The sequence below is a fragment of the Chiloscyllium punctatum genome, chromosome 30 (assembly GCF_047496795.1).
Source record: "Chiloscyllium punctatum isolate Juve2018m chromosome 30, sChiPun1.3, whole genome shotgun sequence".
NCBI lineage: Eukaryota > Metazoa > Chordata > Chondrichthyes > Orectolobiformes > Hemiscylliidae > Chiloscyllium > Chiloscyllium punctatum.
In genome coordinates, this window is record NC_092768.1 from 43,803,275 (window position 1) to 43,827,099 (window position 23,825).

Here is a 23,825-nt window from a genome sequence, read left to right on the forward strand (position 1 = left end):
CTTGTGAAATATTGATAAAAATATCACAATTAGCAAGTCAGTAAATAACTTTTAATGATTACAAATGACACATATTGGTGATTGTAGTTAAAGAATGGTGAGAGGTAGCGATAGATTTTAGTAATCAACAATAACTCAGATTTATAATATTTATATATTTATTTAAGAATAGAATATGTAAAACTGATATTTATGTACAGAAATTTGAAATTTGTTAAGGTCAGATGAAAAATCGATTTCTTTCAATATAAAAACTGTCTCCAAGGTCCCTCAGGATGTTGCTTCATTTCAGGTCAATCACTGACCCACTGAAGACAGTGAAGATGAGAAAGTGTGAGGGAGGAACCATCTGTGAAGATCCCTCTGACTGTGACACTGCTCACATTTCTGAGACGGGATGGAAACATGACTTGAGGAGGTCTCACTTGAAGAACCAGGATCCAAACCTGGGGATCTGGGATCCACTGCTCAATCTGTGGAAACACATTCCCAGAAAAATTGATCTCAATCCTGAAGGAATTGAGTGTGAACAATGGACTGTAATTCAGTGTGTCTGCTGCTGACATGGAAGGATAGACAATAATGTCCATGATCATACTGGAACAGGAGCATTCCGTTATTCCGCAATGAGGCTCCAGGAATATCCTGCAGTGGGGCCCAGGAAACCCACAAGGTCAGGAATGGAGAGACACAAGGCAATCACTTCAGGGTGGGGAGGGGAGGGGAATTAGTCTGACAGGATTTAACAGTGTCTGGAAGGGTGGGACAGGGTCAGGAGGGGAGGGGAATGAGTCTGACAGGGTTTAACAGTGTCTGGGAGGGCGGGACAGGGTCAGGAGGGGAAGGGAATTCGTCTGACAGGGTTTAACAGTGTCTGGGAGGGTGGGACAGGGTCAGGAGGGGAGGGGAATGAGTCTGACAGGGTTTAACAGTGTCTGGGAGGGCGGGACAGGGTCAGGAGGGGAGGGGAGTTAGTCTGATAGGGTTTAACAGTGTCTGGGAGGGTGGGACAGGGTCAGGAGGGGAGGGGAATGAGTCTGACAGGGTTTAACAGTGTCTGGGAGGGTGGGACAGGTTCAGGAGGGGAGGGGAATTCGTCTGACAGGGTTAAACAGTGTCTGGGAGGGTGGGACAGGGTCAGGAGGGGAGGGGAATGAGTCTGACAGGGTTTAACAGTGACTGGGAGGGTGGGACAGGGTCAGGAGGGGAGGGGAATTAGTCTGACAGGGTTTAGCAGTGACTCGGACGGTGGTACAGGGTCAGGAGGGATGTGAAAATGTTACAAATAAAGCTAGAGAATCTAAATCTAAATAAATTTCAGTCAGAGAAAAGATGACATGTCACTTACTGAATCATGAAGAAGCTGCACTAGAGTCATCAGAAGCTGAGAAAATAAAAACAGAATGTGAGAAGTTATATCAAATATAAAATGAGACAGTGTGAGATATTCTCTTTCACTCACTGGACCCAGGATTTAATCGCCCTCAGCATTAATGAACCAGACTCTCCGAGCACCCCCCAGTGGGGATTAAGGGTGAGCGAGTGGAGGGAGGGGCAGTGGGGGAAGAGAATGGAGGGTGACAATTCGAAGGAGAGACACTGGGGACATGGAGTAGAGAAACCGGACGATAAGAGAGTGTTGGCTGAGAAACAGCATTGTGAGGAGACAGACCCATCACCCTGAGCAACACCCAGGCAAATATAACTCTACACTCGAATAGGGGCAGCACGGTGGCTCAGTGGTTAGCACTGTTGCCTCACAGCACCAGGGACCCGGGTACAATTCCCACCTCGGGTGACAGTGTGGAGTTTGCACGTTCTCCCCGTGTTTGTGTGGGTTTCCTCCGGGTGCTCCGGTTTCTGCCCACAATCCAAAGGTGTGCAGGTCAGGTGAATGGGCCATGTTACATTGCCCATAGTGTTAGGTGTGTTAGTCAGGGGTAAGTATAGGGTAGGGGAATGGGTCTGGGCGGGTTACTCTTTGGAGGTTGTGTGGACTTGTTGGTCTGAAGAGGCTGTTTCCACACTGTAGGGAATCTACTCTACACCTCCCATTACCTTCTCCATCATTCCCAACACTCTGTCCTCTCAGTCACTTACTGGGAGCTGTTGTGTAGGTCCTGCTTGGTGAACCTGCAGAAACAAAATAAATGTCCATTAGGATGGGGAATAATCCATTCTCAGAGAGTGAGAACACAACAAGTGTGAGGGGATGGAGATCAATGGGGGGGTGTTGGTATTGGACTCGTGTGAACACAGTCAGAAATCACACACGGCCCCAAGTTACAGTCCAACAGGTTTGTTTGAAATCACAAGCTTTCTGAGCGTAGCCCCTTCCTCAGGTGAAGTGAGAGAGAAGCGCACAGACACCAAATTTATCATCAGGGAGATCAATGGGCAGAGAGATCAAAAGATCATCCAAATGGGGTGAGTGGAGTCTCTGCAGGTGATCACAAATGTCAGATGGTGGGAGGAAAGTGTCAACAGCTGGATAACAAGAGAAGGGATGATCCAGAATCCCATTAAATGAAGCAGAGAGATCATTCCAAAACATTAAAAATACTGTGGTACTGGAGACAAACCAAGTGCCTGGAATAACATGATCGGTATCAGAGTCACACGCCGAGGGTCAAACCAAAGTAATAAGTCATCCAAAACTGCACAAACTAATTAAGGGAGAGAGATCTTCAAAATGTATCAAGGAGATGGTACCCAAACAAGGCAGGAAGGAAGGTTTTACAGGGATTGTGTCAGAAATCCTCATTCCCATACTCCCCTCCATCCTTACACTTTATGGAGATGCTGAAAATCCCTTCCATTCCATTAATATTCAGTCAGTGAGGATCTGATTGGGTGCAGTGGGTTTAATGATCAATATTAGTCCTGTTCTGGGCTGATCACACAAAGGAAAATCAGACTGGGAACGAGACGTGTTTATATGTGTGTAGCTGTGTGTGGGGAGTCAGTCACTTCCATTCCCCACAGCGCCCTGTACTCCCAGTACTGGAGATTCCCCCACACTCACCCTGTCCCCCCAGTTCCACATTCCCCTCTCTCTGATTCTTACCTCTCCGTGACCTTTTCCAGATGATTATTCCAATTATCCCGACAATAACAACCAATAGAATGACCATTGATGCAATGATACTTCCAAGTTGGGAATGCAGCCAATTGCTTTCCAGATTTTCTGAAACACATTGGAAATATATCAGGATTCTCTCTGTTCCTGGATTTATTTCTAACCCTGTGTTGATTGGGAACAATTATAACCCTCCGAGCTGTTGGGAATTGTTGGGATTCGTTGAAATGCCGGTTTGACCCTCCCCTGATTTCACTCTCCAGTGAAGTCACCAAGGATCCCATTGATAGGGGTTTAAACATCGTGTTGTACCTGTCCTGGGGGTTACCTCCCCAGACAGTTCAGTTCCCATTCTCCCCGATATCTCTGTGTCCTGTCCTTACTAGTGCTGGTGGGGTAGATCGGCCTTGGGTGAGGTGAAGGAGTGAGTGAATGGTTGGAGGGGTGTAGTTAGGTGCCCCAGAAAGGCACTTCCTCAGTGGTTGGGCAAGGGGCAGTTTGGGAACTCACTGTTGAGTGTTGGGGATGTTGAGTACCAATGGAATGGTGTTTGGGTGCCACAGTGGGCTGGTGAGGGGGCCTTGTTAGGTATCCAGTTGTGGAGTTCTGTGTTGTGTCCCAGTTGTCTGTCCAGGGTGATGCACTGCGAGTCTGACAGACGTCTCGAGGCTGTGAGCTGGTGTTGGTGCTGGGGAAAGGTCAAGTGTTGGTTGCAGAATATCAGGTCATGGGTTTGAGGGGATGGAGTCAAAGAGTTAAAGAGTCACACAACAAGTTTGCGTGTTCAGTCCAACTTGCCCACACTGACCAGATATCCTCGTCAGTGTGTGAATGGAGGGATCAGCAGTACGTTTGGAGATGGTCGGTTTTCTAGTTCTCTGGTGTTAGGGACCAGACCAGGCCCCCTCAAAATATTTGAAGAAGGTAGTCTAGATCTGAACGGTTTCTTATTTTAAAGCTAGATGGGAAATGCAGTGTTCCAGATACAATGCAAGTGTTCAAACAACTCAATGTTAAGCAAAACACAATTTACTTAAATGCTGTCATTAAAATAAAAACAAAAAAAAAGGAATTTTGAATAACTTAACAATTGAAAAATGTAACCGAATACAGTACCTATTATTAATTAACTGTTCCAATTGTTACATCCCATAAACACCTTGGCAAAAAGGTAAATTCAGTCACAGATTCTTACATGCAGTTCTCCAATCCCGGAGGAAACAATATCAAGAAAAATATGCAGAGAGTAATAGCCAGGTGACACTCACTGAAGCTGCCAACTCTTTTGAGATCCCAAAAGCTTCTGATGTAACTGAACAAAACCAAACTGAGAAATCTGGATGTGTGAGAGCTGGCCACACCCATTCAGACTGCTTCTATTGTTCCAACTTAAAATAAAACCCCAAGGCCTCACAACTTGTTTACCTCAGTCATCACCAGCAGTGCGTTTGGTGTCTCTGCCTTACAACCTCTCTTCAAAACAAAAACTAGGCCACCAACAACCTTTTAAAGTGACAGCATCATCACACTAGGAGTTAAAGAAGCTTCTAATCCGTAACCTCAGAACCTGAGATCTTTCCAGAGGGTTCCGGATGCGAGGTAATTGTCCATTGGAAGTTGAAACTTCCCGGACAAATCCCATTCCATGAGTCAGGAATTCTGAGGGGTCCAGACCTTCCTCTCTCAGGGTGTTTGGCTGCTGGACAATCTGGGTCCATGTCTGGTGCTGAAGCCTGGAATACAAGGGAATATGCTCATAATTCTGGTGAGATTATTCCAGAGTGAAATCAACGAGTACTTCACAGGGCTGTGGGAATCTGGAATCCCCGAAAGGCTCTGGAAGTTTGGGATTCGGAGATCCTTTCAAACTTACAATTGAAATCTTTAACTCAGTGAGACCAACATGACATATCAACACAGAGAAGAAGGTGGGTAGTTGCAAACAAGGAAGTGAAAAAGTGTCCTCTAAATGGTTTCATCTGTCACTTACCCCACTGATAGAGCTGGGCCTCTGCCAGGCTGCTGTGTTCAATTTGACAGGAGTATTGATCCTCATCCCCAGCATTGATCTCAATCTCTTTCTGGATCTGATGGGTCCCATTGTGGTTCGGTCGTATCCCCGAAGATTGGGTCTCAGACATGACCTCTCCATTCCTTAGCCAGGTCACCTCGATGTCTACAGGATAAAACCCAGTGACCAGGCAGGAGAGAGTGAGTGGCTTGTCCTGACCATTGGGCTCCCTCCTGGAGATGAACACTTCAGGCTGAACTGTGATGGGAAAGGGTGAAACCACAAACAATAGACAGACACTGAATGGAATGGGAGAACGGTTTCATAGATCAGTGAGGTTAGATCAGAACATGGAGCAAAACAGAAATACATACTTTTCCTTTTGAAATAATCCTTTCCAGCTTCCAGATATCTGTTTAAATATTCAACAGTGAGTTCTTCCAGGAGTCTTTTCCAGTAGTTGTTCCAGAATTCATCAGAATCCCATTCCTCTTTAGTCATCACTGCAATGGGATTGGACGTGATCCATCTCATTCTGTCTGGGTCTAAACTGATAAAATCCTTTCCGTCAAATCCAAATCTCATCGATCTCTTAATGCTGCCGTCATCACTGATCTCAACAGTAGTTATCTGTTGAAAAGTGTGAATTCCTGTCAGTGATGAAACAGACATAGATAATTAACAAATTATTTAACCAGAGAAACAATCCGATCAAATTATCCTGTATCAGGCCCAGGGTGAGGGAGTTACACATGGGGCTAATCCCCAAGGCCTGTGCTGTCAGAGGGTCCCAGAGTCAGGCAGCACTGCCCCTTCCTCCAACTGCTGTCTCACACCTCAACCTGGAGCAAATAAGCAATGTGCTCTCTGATCCAGGTCAGAATTCCAGCGCTCACATTCCCACTGTCCTGGAACGACAGGCCCAGTCCTTCTGGTCATTTGTTTCAATCACAGGCTGCATTCTCGGGGATGTAGCCCATGTCTGTCCGTGATCACGCCGTCAGCCTCCCACAGGCTCTGACCCACGATCGGACTCTGTGTGTTATTTACAAGGACCCTCTCCCTGCGTGGGGCTGTGAAATCTCTTCCCCTGAGCATAGTGGAAGGGAGATGAGGATCAATCTCTTTAAGTTGCTCACTACCTGTGTCCATCTTCTGTCAGTTTTATAAATGATTTGGATATGCAGATCGGAGGAATGGTTAGTAATGGTTCATTTGCAGATGCCACCAAAACAGGGCTGAGGAGTTTAATTTAAATAAAAGTTGTTGCATTTTGGGTCAATCATAGTTGCACTTGTACAGTTAATAGTAGGGTGCTGGGGAGTGTTGCCAAACAAACAGACCTTGGGGTGTAGAGTCATAGTTCCTGAAGGTGGAGTTGCAGATTGACAGGATAGTGAAGAAGGTGTTTGGTCTACTTGCCTTTATTGGTCAGTGGATTGAGTCCAGCAGTTGGGATATCATGTTGCAGCTGTACAGGACATTGATTCAGCCAGTTTTTGAATGCTATGTAAAATTCTTGACTTCCTGCTTAAGAAATGTGAAAGGGTTCAGAAAAGATTTACAAGTTTTGGAGCTGTAGTGAGTGACTGAATAGACTGGGGCTATTTTCCCTGGAGCGTTGGAGGCTGAAGGGTGACCTTATAGAAGTTTATAAAATCATGAGGGGCATGGATAAGGTGAATAGCCAAATTCTTTTTCCCCACGATAGGGGAGTCCGAAACTAAAGGGAATACGTTGAAAGTGAGAGGGAAAAGATATAAAAGCGATCTAAGAGGCAACTTTTTCACACAGAGGATGGTGCAAATATGGAATGAGCTGCCAGAGGGAGTGATGGAGACTGGTATAATAACAGTATTTAAAAGGCATCAGGATAGGTTTATAAAAAGGAAGAGTTGAGAAGGATCTGGGCTGTTCTGGGTAATCCAAGATGGAGGACAGGAAAAAAAATTGTGTCTGGAAGAGCTGCTTTTTCTTTTGAGGTATTTTAGGTGTTTGGGTGATTTTCTCAAATTCCAGGAGCAGCAATTACTGTTGTATATGCTGTTGCATTGTTTTGGAACTTTGTAGAGAAAGAAAAGTCAAAACAACAGCACTTTTAAAAGGAGGAAAGGCAGACAAAGAGTTCACGTATCTGTGGATATCAGAGTGTGTCTTGGAAAATTAACAAACAGCGAAATTCACAGCTGACCTTGGAGGAACCAGCACAGGAACAGATACCATCATAATTTTTAATGAGTAACTTTGCTGGAAGTCTGCAGAACTGAATAGAGTAAATTCTTTTTTGATTATTTGTTTAACTGAAACCTGTCTCTTGATTAAAAGTTTAGAAATATAAACCAAACGTTCCCAGTTAGCCTGGAGCACTGCTTTCCAACGCAATAAGACGGTGATATTTTCTGGATCTGTAGATTGTGAAGGAGCAGTGATGGCCTTTAGTAAAATGGTATGCTCTTCCTGTCGGATGTGGGAGGTTAGGGAGAGTTTTCATGTCACTGATGATTATGTTTGCAGGAAATGTGTTTGGTTGCGAATCCTATTGAGTCGCATGGATCGGTTGGAGCTACAGTTGGAGGCATTGAGGAATTTACTACAGCAAAGGGTTGTGACGGATGGCAGTTACAGGAAGGCAGAAAAGCCGCAGATACGGTCAGGTAGATGGGTTACCTCCAGGAAAGGGAGGAGAGTTAGGCACGAAGTGCAGGAGTCTCCTGTGGCTATTCCCATTTCAAACAAGTATGTTGTTTTGGAAAATGTAAGGGGTGATGGAGTCTCAGGTGAATGTAACAGGAACAGCCAAGTTTCTGGTATCAAGACCAGCTCTCATGTAATGAGGGGTACGTCGGGTTCCAAGCACTCGATTGTGTCAGGGGACTCTCTATTCAGAGGCACAGATGACGTTTCTGTGACCAGCAGTGAAAAATCGGAATGGTGTGTTAACTCCCTGGTCTCAGGATCAAGGATATCTCAGACAGAGTGAAGAATGTTCTCAAAAGGGGAGAGGGACCAGCAGGAGGTCATTGTACATGTTAGAACCAACGACATAAGAAGGGAAAAGGATGAGATTCAGAATGGAGAATATAGAGAGTTAGGCAGAGATTTAAAAAAGAGGTCCTCGAGGGTAGTAATATCTTGATTACTCCTGGTGCTGCGAGCTAGTGAGGGTAGAAATAGGAGGATAGAGCAGATGAATACGTGGCTGAGGAGCTGGTATATGGGAGAGGGATTCACATTTTTGGATCATTGGAATCTCTTCTGAGGTAGAAGTGACCTGTACAAGAAGGATAGATTGCATCTAAATTGGAAGGGGACTAATATACTGGCAGGGAGATTTGCTAGAGCTGCTCAGGAGGATTTAAATGAGTAAGGTGGAGGGAGGGGGCGCACCCAGGGAGATATTGAGAAAAGTGATCAAGCTGAGGCTGGTACAGTTGGGAAAGGGAGTTAGTCAAACAGCTGAGGCAGGAAGGAACATAGCAGGCAACAAGATAGCAGTGATAAATTAAACTGCATTTACTTCAATGCAAGAGGCCGAATAGAGAAGGCAAATGAACTCAGGGCATGGCTAGGAACATGGGACTGGGATATCATAGCAATTACAGAAATGTGGCTCAGGGATGATCAGGCCTGGTCGCTTAATGTTCCAGGATACAAATGTGAGAGAAGGATTGCAAGTGGTGGGGGGCGGTGGGGGGGGGAAGAGAGGAAGGGGAGCGGCATTTTTGATAAGGGATAGTATAACTGAAGCAGGATATTCCTGGGAGTGCATCAAGGTGAGTTATTTGGGTGGAAATGAGAAATAAGAAAGGGATGATCACCTTTCTGGGATTGCAGATGCCTTAGTAGTTAGCGGAAAAATGAGAAACAAGTTTATAAGGAGATTTCAGTTACGTGTAAGAATAATAGGGTGGTTATGGAAGGGGATTTCAACTTTCCAAACATGGACTGGGATTGCCATAGTGTTAAGGGTTTAGATGGAAAGGAATTTGTGTACAAGAAAATTTTATGATTCAGTGTGTGGATGTACCACCTAGAGGAGGAGGAAAACTTGACGGAGTCTTGGGAAATAAGGTAAAAGTGACTGAGGTGTCAGTGGGGGAGCACTTTGGGGCCAGCGACCATAATTCTATTAGTTTTAAAATAGTGATGGAAAAAGATAGACCTGACCTAAAGGTTGAAGTTCTAAACTGGAGGAAGGCTAAGTTTGATGGTATTCGGCAAGAACTTTCAAAAGCTGACTGGGGGCAGATGTTCGCAGGTAAAGGGATGGTTGGAAAATGGGAAACCTTCAAAAGTGAGACAATAGAAGTCCAGAGGCAGTATATTTCTGTCAGGGTGAAAAGAAAGGCTGGTAGGTATCGGCATGCTGGATGACCAGAGAAATTCAGGGTTTGGGTAAGAATAAGAAGGAAGCATATGACAAGTATAGACAGGATAGATCAAGTGAATCCTTGGAAGAGTATAAATGCAGTAGGAGTATACTTAAGACAGAAATCAGGAGGGCAAAAAGGGGACAAGAGATAGTTTTGCCAAATAGGATTAAGGAGAATCCAAAGGGTTTTTACAAATAAGGACAGAAGGGTAAGTAGGGAGAGGCAGCCTTTGTATGGAGCCAGAGGAGATGGGGGAGATGCTAAATGAGTATTTTGCATCAGGGTTTACTATGGAGAAGGACATGGAAGATATAGAATGTAGGGAAATGGATGGTGACATCTTGAAAAATGTCCAGATTACAGAGGAGGAAGTGCTGGATGTCATGAAACACATAAAAGTGGATAAATCCCCAGGACCTGATCAGGTATACTCTAGAACTTTGTGGGAAGCTAGGGAAGTGATTGCTGGGCCCCTTGCTGAGATATTTGTATCATCGATAGTCACAAGAAGACTGGGGATTGGCTAACATGGTGCCACTATTTAAAAAGGGTGGTAAGGAAAACCCAGGGAACTACAGACCGGTGACCCTGACATTGGTGGTGGCACATTGTTGGATGGAATCCTGAGGGACAGGATTTACATGTATTTGGAAAGGCAAAAGCTGATTGGAGATAGTCGACATAGGTTTGTGTGAGGGAAATCATGTCTCACAAACTTGATTGAGTTTTTTGAGGAAGTAACAAAGAGGATTGATGAGAGCAGAGTGGTAGATGTGACCTATACGGACTTCAGGAAGACATTCAACAAAGTTCCACACGGAAGACTGGTTAGCAAGGTTAGATCTCAAAGAATACAGGGGAACTAGCCATTTGAATATAGAACTGGCTCAAAGGTAGAAGACAGAGGGTGGGGTGAAAGGTTGCTTTTCAGACTGGAGGCTTGTGACCAGTGGTATATCACAAGGATCAGTGATGGCTCTACTGCTTTTTGTCATTTATATAAATGATTTGGGTGTGAACATTGGAGATATAGTTAGTAAGTTTGCAGATGACACCAAAATTGGAGATGTGGTGGACATTGAAGAAGGTTACCTCAGATTACAATGGGATCTTGATCAGATGGGCCAACAGGCTGAGGAGTGGCAGATGGAGTTTAGTTTAGATAACTGTGAGGTGCTGCATTTTGGAAAAGCAAATATGCATGACATATACACTTAATGATATGGTCCGAGGGAGTGCTGCTGAACAAAGAGACCTTGGAGTGCAGGTTCATAGCTCCCTGAAAGTAGAGTTGCAGGTAGATAGGATAATGAAGAAGGCATTTTGTATGCCTTCCTTAATTGGTCAGCGTATTGAGTACAGGAGTTGGGAGATATGTTGTGACTATATAGAACATTGGTAAGGCTGCTTTTCGAATATTGCATGCAATTCTGGTCTCCTTCCCATGGGAAGGATGTTGTGAAACTTGGAAGGGTCCAGAAAAGATTTTCAAGGATTTTGTCAGGGTTGAGGGTTTGAGCTGAAGGGAAAGGCTGAACAGGCTCGGGCTGTTTTCCCTGGAGCGTTGGAGACTATGGGGTGACTTGATAGAGGTTTATAAAATCATAAGGGCATGGATAGGATAAATAGACAAGGTCTTTTTCCTGGGGTGGGGGAGTCCAGAACTCGAGGGCATAAGTTCAGGGAGAGAGGGGAAAGGACGTAAGGGGCAACCTTTTCATGCAGAGGGTGGTATATGTATAGAATGAGGTGCCACAGGAAGTGGTGGAGGCTGGTACAATTGCAGCATTTAAAAGACATCTGGATGGGTTTATGAATAGGAAGGGTTGAGAGTGATTATGGGCCAAGTGCTGGCAAATGGGACCAGATTAATTTAGGATATCTGGTCGGCATGGATGACTTGGACCGAAAGGTCTGTTTCTATGCTGTACATCTCTATGACTCTAAAATGCTGACAAATGGGACTTAGATCAGTTTAGGATATCTGGTCTGCATGGAAGAATTGACTGTAAGGTCTGTCTCTGTGCTGTATGATCCTATGAATCTACCTTCTGTACAATTTCCTCTAATTATTACAGTGTTTTTAAACTTTGTTCTCATTGTTTAATCTATTCATCACAAATTAAACAGAATGAGTTGGCCTCTTTTGGGGCAGTGGTGGTTTCCCAGAATGCCCTGTTTCAGGTTCCAGCTGCCCCAAAAGGGTCACAATATATCTGCACAACGTGATTCAAAAATATCTCCAGATTATGAATGGACCATGACAGTCAAATGTTCTTTTTGATGTATCTCCGGTCCTCAATTCATTCGTTACCTGACTGTTTGCTGATTGGCTAAGAACTAAACAAGATTAATGTTAATGATCCTTCCATCAATTTCTTCATTTTGTTATATATTTCTTCATTCCTAGCATTGTTTACTTTACAATTCTTTTTTTTCTGTTTTCAAGACAACAAGTAATAGATTCCAGTGCTACACTTGATATGCTGCTTTCAAGCACATTTCCAGTTAATTCTAGTAACATGGGAATTCAGAGGGAGAGTGGGCAAGTCAGCCCTTTGAGTCCACTCCACCATTTAACATGATCATGGCTGATCTTATCCTGGTCTCAACTCCACCTTCCTGCCTGCTCCCATCCCCCTTTATCCTGCTTTCCATCAGAAATGCAGCCATTTCTTTCTTGAATTTATTGATTGGTTCTGCCCCACTCTGGGTCAGTGAGTTCCACAGATTCACAACCCTCTGAAAAAGGTAGTTTCTTCTCAAATGAGTTTTGAATCGATCTCCTCTCTCTCTATGTCTATGACCTCTTGTTCGAGACTGTCCCACAGAGGAACATCTGTTTGACATCGACCTTCCCATTCACCTTGAGCATTTTATATTTCTCAGACAGATCCCTCTTCATTCCTCTGATCTCCAGTGAGTTCAGGCCCAAGCTATTCAATTGCTTCTCATACAATAACCCTTTCATCCCTGGAACCAGCCCGGTGAACCTCGTCTGAACTGCCTGCAATTTCACCCTTAGGTAAGGAGACCACAACTGGACATCATTCTCCAGGTGTGGACTCACCAATGCCTTATATTATTGTAACAACACTTACAGTCATAGAGTCATAGAGATGTACAGCATGGAAACAGACCCTTCGGTCCAACCTGTCCATGCAGACCAGATATCCCAACCCAATCGAGTCCCACCTGTCAGCACCCAGCCCCTATCCCTCCAAACCCTTCCTATTCATATACACATCCAAAGCCTCTTAAATGTTACAATTGTACAAGCCTCCACCACTTCCTCTGACAGCTCATTTCATACACGTACTACCCTCTGTGTGAAAAAGTTGCCCCTTAGGTCTCTTATATATCTTTCCCCTCTCACCCTAAATCAATGCCCTCTAGTTCTGGACTCCCTGACCCCAGGGAAAAGACTTTGTCTGTTTACCCTATCCATGCCCCTCATAATTTTGTAAACCTCAATAAGGTCACCCCTCAGCCTCCGATGGTCCAGGGAAAACAGCCCCAGCCTGTTCAGCCTCTCCCTATAACTCAAATCCTCCAACCCTGGCAACATCCTTGTAAATCTTTTCTGAACCCTTTCAAGTTTCACAACATCTTTCCGATAGGAAGGAGACCAGAATTGCATGCAATATTCCAACAGTGGCCTAACCAATGTCCTGTACAGCCACAACATGACCTCCCAACTCCTGTACTCAATACTCTGACCAATAAAGGGGAGCATACCAAACGCCTTCTTCAATATCCTAACTATGTGCAACTCCACTTTCAAGGAGCTATAAACCTGCACTCCAAGGTCTCTTTGTTCAGCAACACTCCCTGGGACCTTACCATTAAGTGTATACGTCCTGCTAAGATTTGCTTTTCCAAAATGCAGCATCTCATACTTATCTGAATTAAACTCCATCTGCCACTTGTCAGCCCAATGGCCCATCTGGTCAAGATCCTGTTGTAATCTGAGGTAACCCTCTTCACTGTCCACTACACCTCCAATTTTGATGTCATCTGCAAATTTACTAACTGTACCTCTTATGCTCGCATCCAAATCATTTATGTAAATGATAAAAAGTAGAGGACCCAGTACCGATCCTTGTGGCATTCCACTGGTCAGAGGCCTCCAGTCTGAGAAACAACCATCCACCACCACCCTCTGCCTTTTACCTTTGAGCCAGTTCTATATCCAAACGGCTAGTTCTCCCTGTACTCCATGAGATCTAACCTTGCTAATCGTCTCCCATGGGGAACCTTGTCGAACGCCTGACTAAAGTCCATATAGATCACATCTACCGCTCTACCCTCATCAATCCTCTTTGTTACTTCATCAAAAAAGTCAATCAAGTTTGTGAGACATGATTTCCCACGCACAAAATCATGTTGACTATAGCGAATCAGTCCTTGCCTTTCCAAATACATGCACATCCTGTCCCTCAGGATTCCCTCCAACAACTTGCCCACCACCGAGGTCAGGCTCATCGGTCTATAGTTCCCTGGCTTGTTTTAGCACCCTTCTTAAACAGTGGCACCACATTAACCAACCTCCAGTCTTCTGGCACCTCACCTGTGACTATCGATGATACAAGTATCTCATCAAGAGGCCCAGCAATCACTTCTCTAGCTTCCCACAGAGTTCTAGGGTACACCTGATCAGGTCCTGGGATTTATCTACCTTTACCCACTTCAAGACATCCAGCACCTCCTCCTCTGTCATATGTTCTTTGCAATAAATGCCAGTATCCCATTTGCCTTTCTTGTTATATGCTGCACCTGCATATCCACTTCCTGCAATTCATGGTCAAAAACACACAGATCCCTCTGTACTGACACACTGTGAACCTGCTTCCCAATGAAATGACAATTTGTCTCCTTATTTTCTGACCAAAATGAACAACCCCACAATTATTCACATTAACCTCCACCTGTCAGAGTTTGGCCCATTCTCCTAGCCAATATCCATCTGGAAACTTATTATCTCCTCATCATAGCCTGGTTTCCCACCAATATCAGTATCATCCACGAGTTTAACTATGATACCCTCTGACCCTGCTTGCAGTTCATTTATACAGCTTGTGAATACTTGAATTCTGACAACTAACCCGTGCAGCACAAGACTAGCTACAGGTCAAAAATTCCTGATGAAGGGCTTTTGCCCGAAACGTCGATTTCGAAGCTACTTGGATGCTGCCTGAACTGCTGTGCTCTTCCAGCACCACTAATCCAGAATCTGGTTTCCAGCATCTGCAGTCATTGTTTTTACCTCATTGATTTTACCCTACTGCGAATCCTCTTGCAAGGATGCCTGCCTTGAAGAAGTTTTCCTCCTCTCTCTACAAGAATCTCAGGTAGTCCCTCTCCCACTGCAACTCCCAGGTCATTTCCTCTGCCCTGAAGCTCTTCAACCATGTCGTGAAACAAAAAGATTCCTGATGAAGGACTTTTGCCCGAAACGTCGATTTCGAAGCTACTTGGATGCTGCCTGAACTGCTGTGCTCTTCCAGCACCACTAATCCAGTAGCTACAGGTCACAATCCAGAGAAGGACCTATTTTTCCTGATCCTCTGTTTTGTGTCAGTTAGTCAATCCTTTATCCAAGCCAATACTCTCCCTTTAACTCCCTTGGATCTAACCTTCAACAAAAGCCCCTTTACCCATCATGTGCGAGACTAAGGTAATTTAAAAGATACCATGCAAAGACTGCATGAAACACTACATAGAACAGGCAGACAATGAGCAATCCACATCCATGAACTCCAACTAGCCACGAAATACCTGACCAGCTGTCCCTGATAGCCAAATATACAGAAGCCAAGGACCACAAATTCGACTGAATCAATACAACCATCATAGGACAAGCTAAACAGAGGACAGCCAGAGAATTTCTAGAAGAACGCCAGTCATCTACAGACTCCATCAACAAACACATTACCTCGGCCCAATATACCGGCCACTACAATGAACAATTGGAATCAGAAGGAACAGAGCCAAATAAATCCCAGAACGCACAGTACAGCAGCGCTTCACAGGGGGCTCTGAAGCACTGGAGACGTCACTTAGACAGGGGATGAAATGTCTGCAAATCAACTTTCTAGTTCAGCGACCATACCCTTCCCGTGGCAACCAGCACCCAAGCTACAAATCTTTACACAACTCTTGATTGGATGTTGCCTGGCTAGCTTTGAATTTCCAGCATTTTCTGTTTAAATTTCAGATTTCCAGCATCTGCGATACTTTCCTACCCTGTGATATGTTGCAGTGACATTTCTACTTTCGGGGTGCCTGTAAGATGTTACTGCATAGGGCCAGGTTTGAAGAAACAGAGATGTTCACATAACAGGAAGAACCAAGTTGTGTGTCATTATCTGTTGGTCGGGCTCCCATGATTGAGCAGCACAAAATGGCTGCTGGCTGCCCATGGTTAATTCAGCAGGACATGGCTGACAGTAGTTACAGTACCTGGGACAATGTTTGCTTCACGTAGCCTTCACATGTAGGACAATAGTAACTCTGTATAATCAAGGTTACTGACTGAGAGAGAATGTGCAGCTGCAGTTGCTTCCTTAGGTAAGAACATTTCGCACTAATTAGTTGTTTCTCTTGAATTATTTAATCAATCTGTTACAATATTAAGAGTAGGTTTCATTTATGATTCTTCAGATAATCATAGATATCGATTCTGAAGTAGTTGTGAATCTACATATATATAAAAAAAACACTACAAGTACTGGAGGAAAAGATTCAAACCAGTTTCAGACAGTAAACACAATCCCCACTCCCCCCCCACCCCGCCTCCCCATTACTACAGGAATGAAAACAGAGATCAGCAGATTTTGAAATGTGGATTGAATGAACACTTTATGACACAGTTTGTTAGCTGAAGAATTCTAACATTTGGTGAAACTACCTAACTTTGTTGGGACCATTTAAAAATCAATATTCTTTTGTATTTCCTGTGATGAGAAATGTGAAAGATTCCTGAAGCAAGTATCCAGTAAATTGGCAGTTAACATGGTGCAGCTGGGAGATGTCACTGGAATACAGTATCCATTGTGAAAAACCTCAAGAAGAAAGATAAGAAAGTCTGAGAAAACGTCATGAAGGACCAGGGGTGGGTCAATAACCTGTCCATCTCTTTGTTGTTCAGTGATATGATGAAATACATTGAGGTAAACTTGAACTGTGTAAGATGCTGTATAGAGAGCCAATTACAGAGGGATAACTCAACATCACTGACCAATTGTTATTGGTGGGGGAGGGGGACCTGCACACTCTAAGCTTTTGATGTGCCTTTTTGCAATGCTGTAACTGAAGCTATCGATCACATTAAAGGTTATCTGAATCTGCTCCGTGACTCAGACTCTCACAGATAAAGTCTAACATCTGAGAAAGCAATGGTTGGAAGGTGGGTCACACTGAAAGCTGAGATTTCAATAGGCTTTGCAAATAGACGAATGGAGTACAAAATCTAAAGACGATTTGTTAAACCCATGGAAAACATTTTGACTGCACTGTGTCTACAATTCCCTATTTCGGGCGCTCAAAAGATATGAAGAAGTGGGGTGAATGTTGGTGGTGCACTGTGGGTGGAAAAGGCTCACAGAGATAAGGGAAGCATCAAGGTCTATTACGTCTCTCCCTGGGGACCAAATGTCAGTGTTAGGGAATGAATGAGGTTTTAAAAGGGGACAACCAATAGAGAAATTCAATCAGCCACATCTTACCAGATGTCTGGTTTGTCCTCTTCATTATTGTACTCATCGTTTCCTTTGCTATGTTTGCACGTATTTTTGCCCGGTCTGTGAGATAATCCCAGAAATTCACATTGAAGGATTCTGCCATGAAGTGCTGTCTGGGGATGCACTGTTGGGTTTTACTGTCACGAGAAGCTATTATAACTCCATTGACTGTTGCACTGTTTATAATCTCAGGAAAATCCTTAATTCCAGAAACAACTGTGTAAATCACAGTGATTACATTAGTCTCTATAAAGCAAACAATGAAAGCAGGAAATTACTCAACATGAAAATAAACATCATATTAATATACCTGGGCTACAAAACTAGAATCACATCACAGACATCAGGGACATCGCTAATGAGAGAGACTGCCCTCAAAATCACTTTCAACATGTTATATCTGTAAAGGTCAGGCTGAAAACAATTACACACACTTCCAGGTGGTCAAAGTGAGGCCCATCCACACAGTGACAATCTCCAATAACTCACCAAATTATAACACTGTCAGACTCCTGTCTGATATAATCAACAGAATCAGATTCAACTGGGTCAGAATTAGCTGCTGCAGCCTCTCAGAACAGGGAACACAGAATCAGGGTCACTCAGATACTCGATGGAGTCAGTGTGGACACAGGGAGAGGCTGGGACACAATCCAGGGATTGGATATTAAACAGAAAATCACTAACCTGGAACAGGAATCTGGCATAAATGGAAAAAAAATATTGAAGGGACTCTCCTGCCCATGGTCCATCTGGAGTGAGGAATTCAGGATAATCCGAGGGCAGGTTTATCCAGAACCAGGAAAGATATGGGGTGAGTGAATCCAGATTGAAATGAAGAGAAACAGGAGTATTTTGGGAGGATGAAGCGTGAGACCATGGGGGACAGTCACTATGTGAACAGTCTCTCTGTCAAACAGGGGGGTGGACAATCCAGAGCAGGATCCTCACTGTCCTTCACTGAGCTTTTTAATCAGCCCTTTATACACGGTCAGTAGGATGTTGGTGTCTGAGATAACCCGGCCTATTCAACCATGAGGGCATCACAGCTGAGCCAGGGCTGGGTTTTTTTTCACAAGTTTACAAAAGAAAACTAAAAAAAAGACCCAAGTATAGACATTGATATACAGTTAAATCTTAAATAAATGATCACCAAAATCTATCAGACAAGAAAAAAGAAATACCAAGAGAAAAAAAAAGACAAAACTCAACTAACTACTCATCTAACTTACAACTAACCAGAGTGTATGATTAAAATTCTTACATTATTCAAGAGAAAAAAAAATCCAACGGACAACACATAAATTGAGCAGTGATATACCTGCTCGGAGTGTGTTAACATCAGATCACAACAAAACCTGTACTTATCCAAAACATCACGAGCATAGAACATATAAAATTCACAAAAATAAAAGCTCTTTAGTACACTCAGATCAATATAATAAAAAAAATTTCTAAATTGTAAAAAAAAGTATAAAACGTATTTAAATGGAGATCTTCCCCCTTATTCCCAGGGTGCATCACTTCCTTTCCAAAACACCCATCATCACCTCTCCCAACCAGTGCCCCACCCTTGACCCAGGTACCCCACGATAGGATAAAGAAAATGCAAGTATACTACTGAACTAGAACTAACAGTGAGTACCCTATTCACCAGCCCCCCCCCACCCACACCAACACCTGAATATATTTGGTAATGTTAATACCATATATGAACATATATGACTATAAAATTACAGTCTCAGCAAATAATAATTAAATATATTACAAAATAACAGGGGAAAACAATCCCACTCCCAAGGACAAAGATAAAATAGGGTAGCCACCATTTCCCCCATCTACATTAACTAGACCCTCTGGCCTATATATATATAATATACATATATAAAAAAAGGGGAAAGGAAATCGCTAAGTAAAGGATGAATAAATAAGCCCTTCTTCCCACCCCCGCGGAGATAATAATAAACAGTAAGATAATGAAAGGAAAAAAAAGGTGGGGGATAAACCGGGGTGGGGTAGGGCGAAACAACATCGATTAACTCTTATGATTTGTCTAAGAGAGTCCAAAAGTTCCTTGGCCTTCTCCGGTGATCCGAAGTTAAACACGGACCCTTCATGGCTATAGCGTAGTATAGCTGGGTAGCGCAAGGAGTATTGAATGTTTAAATCCCTTAAATACTTCTTTGCTTCATCAAACACCTTCCTCTTTTGGACCAAAGCTGGGGAAAAGTCCTGAAATAACATAATCTTGGATCCTTTATGAGTCATGGCTTGTGGACCTTTCCCAAGATTTCTGGAGGCTTCCAAGAGTATCTGCCTCACCTTATAGTTCTGCAGCCGGAACAGGACCGGGTGGGGGCGCTGGTTCGAGCCGGGCCCGTGTATTGCAACCTGGTAGGCCCATTCTACCCTTACCTGGCCTGATCCAGCCTCCAGATTCAATAACTACGGAAGCCACTGTTCAAGGAACCTTATAAGCTGGCCTTCTTATGCCTGTTCGGGAAGATCCAGCAAGCAAATATTTTTTCGACGACCTCGAGACAATGTGATTCTCTAAGGTCCGGACTCGCTGCTCGAGAGTCCGGACCCGATCCACGTCCAATTCTGCAATGGCCTCGGAGGTCGCGGCCTTTAGCTATGCCCCTCCGACTCGGCGCTCGATTTCTTTGATGTCTCGGCCGTGCTTTTACAGCGCGGCCCAGAATGAATTCCACTGACTTCGGGACTCTTCTATGAAAGCATCGATCTTCGCATCGGGTTTGGAGATTATTTACGCGAGGCTCGCCACCGTAGGTAAGTCCCCCGGGCAGCTGCGGACGCCTCTGCTGCAGCTGGGGAGAGGCTCCTTTCCCCGAGTCATTTTTACAGGAGACTAAACTGTATAAATTTAGTACTAAACCACTAACTACTTTTTTTTATTTCAAAAATACACTTTATTCATAAAATAATTTGATGGTCTGTACAGTTGGTCATGCCATACATACGTAAACATTTACATACACAGATCAGAATTTATCATTTTTAGACACAGGTCTGTACATTTATCCATCATATACCTATATATTTAGCAGGGTGGTCAGCAGAGCCCAAATGACTGTGCGGGCCCCCTGTTCTTCTTCAGGCAGGCAGATGTTACACGGTGGTCTTTCCCCACCGTGCCTTGGTGGCAGCTGCCCCAAGCTTCAGCGCGTCCTTCAACACGTAGTCCTGGACCTTGGAATGTGCCAGTCTGCAACACTCAGTCGGGGTCAACTCCTTCAGCTGGAAGATCAACAGGTTTCGGACCGCCCAGAGAGCGTCCTTCACCGAGTTGATGATTCTCCAGGCGCAGTTGATGTTCGTCTCGATATGAGTCCTGGGGAACAGGCCGTAGAGCACGGAGTCCCGCGTCACGGCGCTGCTCGGGACGAACCTTGACAAACAACACTGCATTCCTCTCCAGACTTCCTCTGCATAGGCACATTCCAGAAGGAGGTGTGTGACAGTCTCCTCCCCCCCCGCAGCCGCTTCGAGGGCAGCGTGCGGTGTGGCAGAGAGTCCAGGCGTGCATAAAGGATCTCACAGGCAGAGGCCTTCTCACCACCAGCCAAGCCATAATCACATTAAATAAAAACTATTTTTAATTGATTTGGTGAGTGTGGTGGAGGAGGATGGCCCACTTTGCCTCGGTCTTGGGAGAAGCACTATATAGGAGAAAGTGAGGACTGCAGATGCTGGAGATCAGAGCTGAAAATGTGTTGCTGGAAAAGCGCAGCAGGTCAGGCAGCATCCAAGGAGCAGGAGAATCGATGTTTCGGGCATGAGCCCTTCTTCAGGAATGAGGAAAGTGTGTCCAGCAGGCTAAGCTAAAAGGTAGGGAGGAGGGACTTGGGGGACGGGCGTTAGAAATGTGATAGGTGGAAGGAGGTCAAGGTGAGGGTGATAGGCCAGTGTGGGGGTGGGGGCGGAGAGGTCAGGAAGAAGATTGCAGGTTAGGAAGGCGGTGCTGAGTTCGAGGGATTTAACTGAGACAAGGTGGGGGAAGGGGAAATGAGGAAACTGGAGAAATCTGAGTTCATCCCTTGTGGTTGGAGGGTTCCTAGGCGGAAGATGAGGTGCTCTTCCTCCAACCATCGTGTTGCTATGGTCTGGCGCTGGAGGAGGCCAAGGACCTGCATGTCCTTGGTGGAGTGGGAGGGGGAGTTGAAGTGTTGAGCCACAGGGTGGTTGGGTTGGTTAGTCCAGGTGTCCCAGAGGTGTTCTCTGAAACATTCCGCAAGTAGGCGGCCTGTCTCCCCAATATAGCGGAGGCCACATCAGGTGCAGTGGATGCAGTAAATGATGTGCATGGAGGTGCAGGTGAATTTGTGGCGGATATGGAAGGATCCCTTGGGGCCTTAGAGGGAAGTAAGGGGGGAGGTGTGGGTGCAAGTTTTGCATTTCTTGCGGTTGCAGGGGAAGGTGCCGGGAGTGGAGGTTGGATTGGTGGGGGGTGTGGACCTGACGAGGGAGTCACGGAGGGAATGGTCTTTTCGGAATGCTGATAGGGGAGGGGAGGGAAATATATCCTTGGTGGTGGGGTCTGTTTGGAGGTGGCGGAAATGACGACGGATGATACGATGTATATGGAGGTTGGTGGGGTGGTAGGTGAGGACCAGAGGGGTTCTGTCCTGGTGGCGGTTGGAGGGGCGGGGCTCAAGGGTGGAGGAGCGGGAAGTGGAGGAGATGTGGTGGAGCACTTTCGACTCAGACTTGCTGAGTCACCTCCATCTTGGATCCCTGAGCCTGGGCTGGGTTAAACATGGAGTCTCCTTCTCCTCCCCGCAGTGTTTACAAGACTTTAGACCAGGAATGATGAAGCTGTTTGGCTTCTCTCAATCGATGTGAAAATTAAAATTGCCCACTAAAACCATTTCCCATTTGCTCGGAGCTTCTCTGATCTCGGGGTTTCTACATCCTGCTGTCAGGAGACCTGGACACAAATCCCATCAAGAGTCTCCCAGACTGTGCTGCCTTCAATGTGTAAAAGATCAGGCTGGCTGTATAACAGGCGGCTGGTCAAACATCCCCCAATTCAAACTCTCCCCAAGAGATTCACATTCACCCCAGACACAGAGAGAGAGGGAGAGAGAATGGAAAGCTGAATTCTGTACTTACCGGGAGAGACCCGGGAAAAACACAGGGAGATGGAGAGAAGGATCAGCAACATTCTGGGAATCCACTGTCCTGATGAGAATCAGGGATTGGGAATAAAATACTCAGGGTGAGGGAACGGGATCAACTGCTGTTAGAGTCTGGAAGAACAAACCACCTTCTCCCCAGCCACTCCATGTCAATGCTGGGCTGCAGATCATTTCCTGAACTTCAAGCTGCAGAAGCAGAGAGTCAATGATTGGTCCCAGTCTCAGTAAAATACCCAATAAAGAGAGGAACAGAGTTCTGTCACCAGTTACCAGGATGGTCACACTCAGACAGGTTGAGTTACCCGCAGGGAAACAGCGCAGTAATCACCAGGCAGGCGTGGGCTCCCTCCCAGTTGGGGAACACTTCAGCGGTCAGGGACATTCAGCTTCAGATCTTCCGGTGACCATCCTCCAATGCAGACTTCAGGACAGGCAATAACACAAAGTGGCCGAGAAGAGGCTGATAGTGAAGTTACGGAACCGGGATAAGGGAATGGAGATAGACAGATACAGATAGAGTAGGTAAAAACAATGACTGCAGATGCTGAAAATCAAATACTGGATTACTGGTGCTGGAAGAGCACAGCAGTTCAGGCAGCATCCAACGAGCAGCGAAATCAACTTTTTTTATTTCAAAAATATACTTTATTCATAAAATGATTTGATGGTCTGTACATTGGATCATGCCATACATATGTACACATTTACAAACACAGATTCGACTTTATCCTTGTCCTTTACAATCCTGTGCATTTTTCAATCTTGTATATATACATATATTTGGCTGAGGCATCAGCAGAGCCCAAAAAAACGTCCGCATGGGCCCCCTGTTCTTCTTTAGGCAGGCCGATCTTACACGGGGGTCTTTCCCCACCGCGCCTTGGCGGCAGCTGCCCCAAGCTTCAGCGCGTCCCTCAACACGTTTCGGGCAAAAGCCCTTCATCAGGAATAAAGGCAGTGAGCCTGCAGCATGGAGAGATAAGCTAGAGGAGGGTGGGGGTGGGGAGAGAGTAGCATAGAGTACAATGGGTGAGTGGGGGAGGAGATGAAGGTGATAGGTCAAGGAGGAGAGGGTGGAGTGGATAGGTGGAAAAGAAGATAGGCAGGTAGGACAAGTCAAGGAGTCAGTAACTGAGCTGGAAGTTTGAAACTAGGATGAGGTGGGGGAAGGGGAAATGAGGAAGCTGTTGAAGTCCACATTGATGCCCTGGGGTTGAAGTGTTCCGAGGCGGAAGATGAGGCGTTCTTCCTCCAGGCGTCTGGTGGTGAGGGAGCGGCGGTGAAGGAGGCCCAGGACCTCCATGTCCTCGGCAGAGTGGGAGGGGGAGTTGAAATGTTGGGCCACGGGGCAGTTTGGTTGATTGGTGCGGGTGTCTCGGAGATGTTCCCTAAAGCGCTCTGCTAGGAGGCGCCCAGTCTCCCCAATATAGAGGAGACCACATCGGGAGCAACGGATAC

At 45.2% G+C, this 23,825-nt stretch overlaps 2 protein-coding genes across 3 annotated transcripts in view; one reads left to right on the plus strand and one right to left on the minus strand.

Annotated features, from left to right (window-relative positions):
* Nucleotides 1–23,825, plus strand: part of LOC140455473 (class I histocompatibility antigen, F10 alpha chain-like) — a 73,648-nt gene that overhangs the window by 43,222 nt on the left and 6,601 nt on the right. The gene's annotated exons all lie outside the window — the stretch shown is intronic.
* Nucleotides 38–22,537, minus strand: LOC140455471 (class I histocompatibility antigen, F10 alpha chain-like). 2 transcript variants are annotated; one of them, XM_072550370.1, is made up of 8 exons: nt 22,342–22,532; nt 17,191–17,451; nt 5,465–5,740; nt 5,070–5,348; nt 3,068–3,187; nt 2,101–2,133; nt 1,349–1,384; nt 38–473 (listed from the first exon to the last, which is right to left on the minus strand). In XM_072550370.1, exons 1-7 carry the CDS (start codon nt 22,391–22,393, stop codon nt 1,353–1,355), a joined length of 1,053 nt encoding a protein of 350 aa, XP_072406471.1. In that variant the 5' UTR covers nt 22,394–22,532; the 3' UTR covers nt 38–473; nt 1,349–1,352. The 2 variants fall into 2 exon arrangements, with proteins under 2 accessions (XP_072406471.1, XP_072406472.1); XM_072550371.1 differs by lacking the exons at nt 38–473; nt 1,349–1,384; nt 2,101–2,133; nt 3,068–3,187 and adding an exon at nt 4,188–4,812 and having other exon boundaries at nt 22,342–22,537.

What these genes read in the sequence shown, in the direction of transcription:
- LOC140455471 (XM_072550370.1), bottom strand. Translation starts at nt 22,393, where the DNA reads ATGTTGCTGATCCTTCTCTCCATCTCCCTGTGTTTTTCCCGGGTCTCT. An exon ending in TTTTTCCCGGGTCTCTCCCG is followed by an intron (nt 17,452 to 22,341) that starts GTAAGTACAGAA and finishes TTTGCTTTATAG; the next exon opens with AGACTAATGTAATCACTGTG. An exon ending in GACCTACACAACAGCTCCCA is followed by an intron (nt 1,385 to 2,100) that starts GTAAGTGACTGA and finishes TTATTTTCTCAG; the next exon opens with CTTCTGATGACTCTAGTGCA.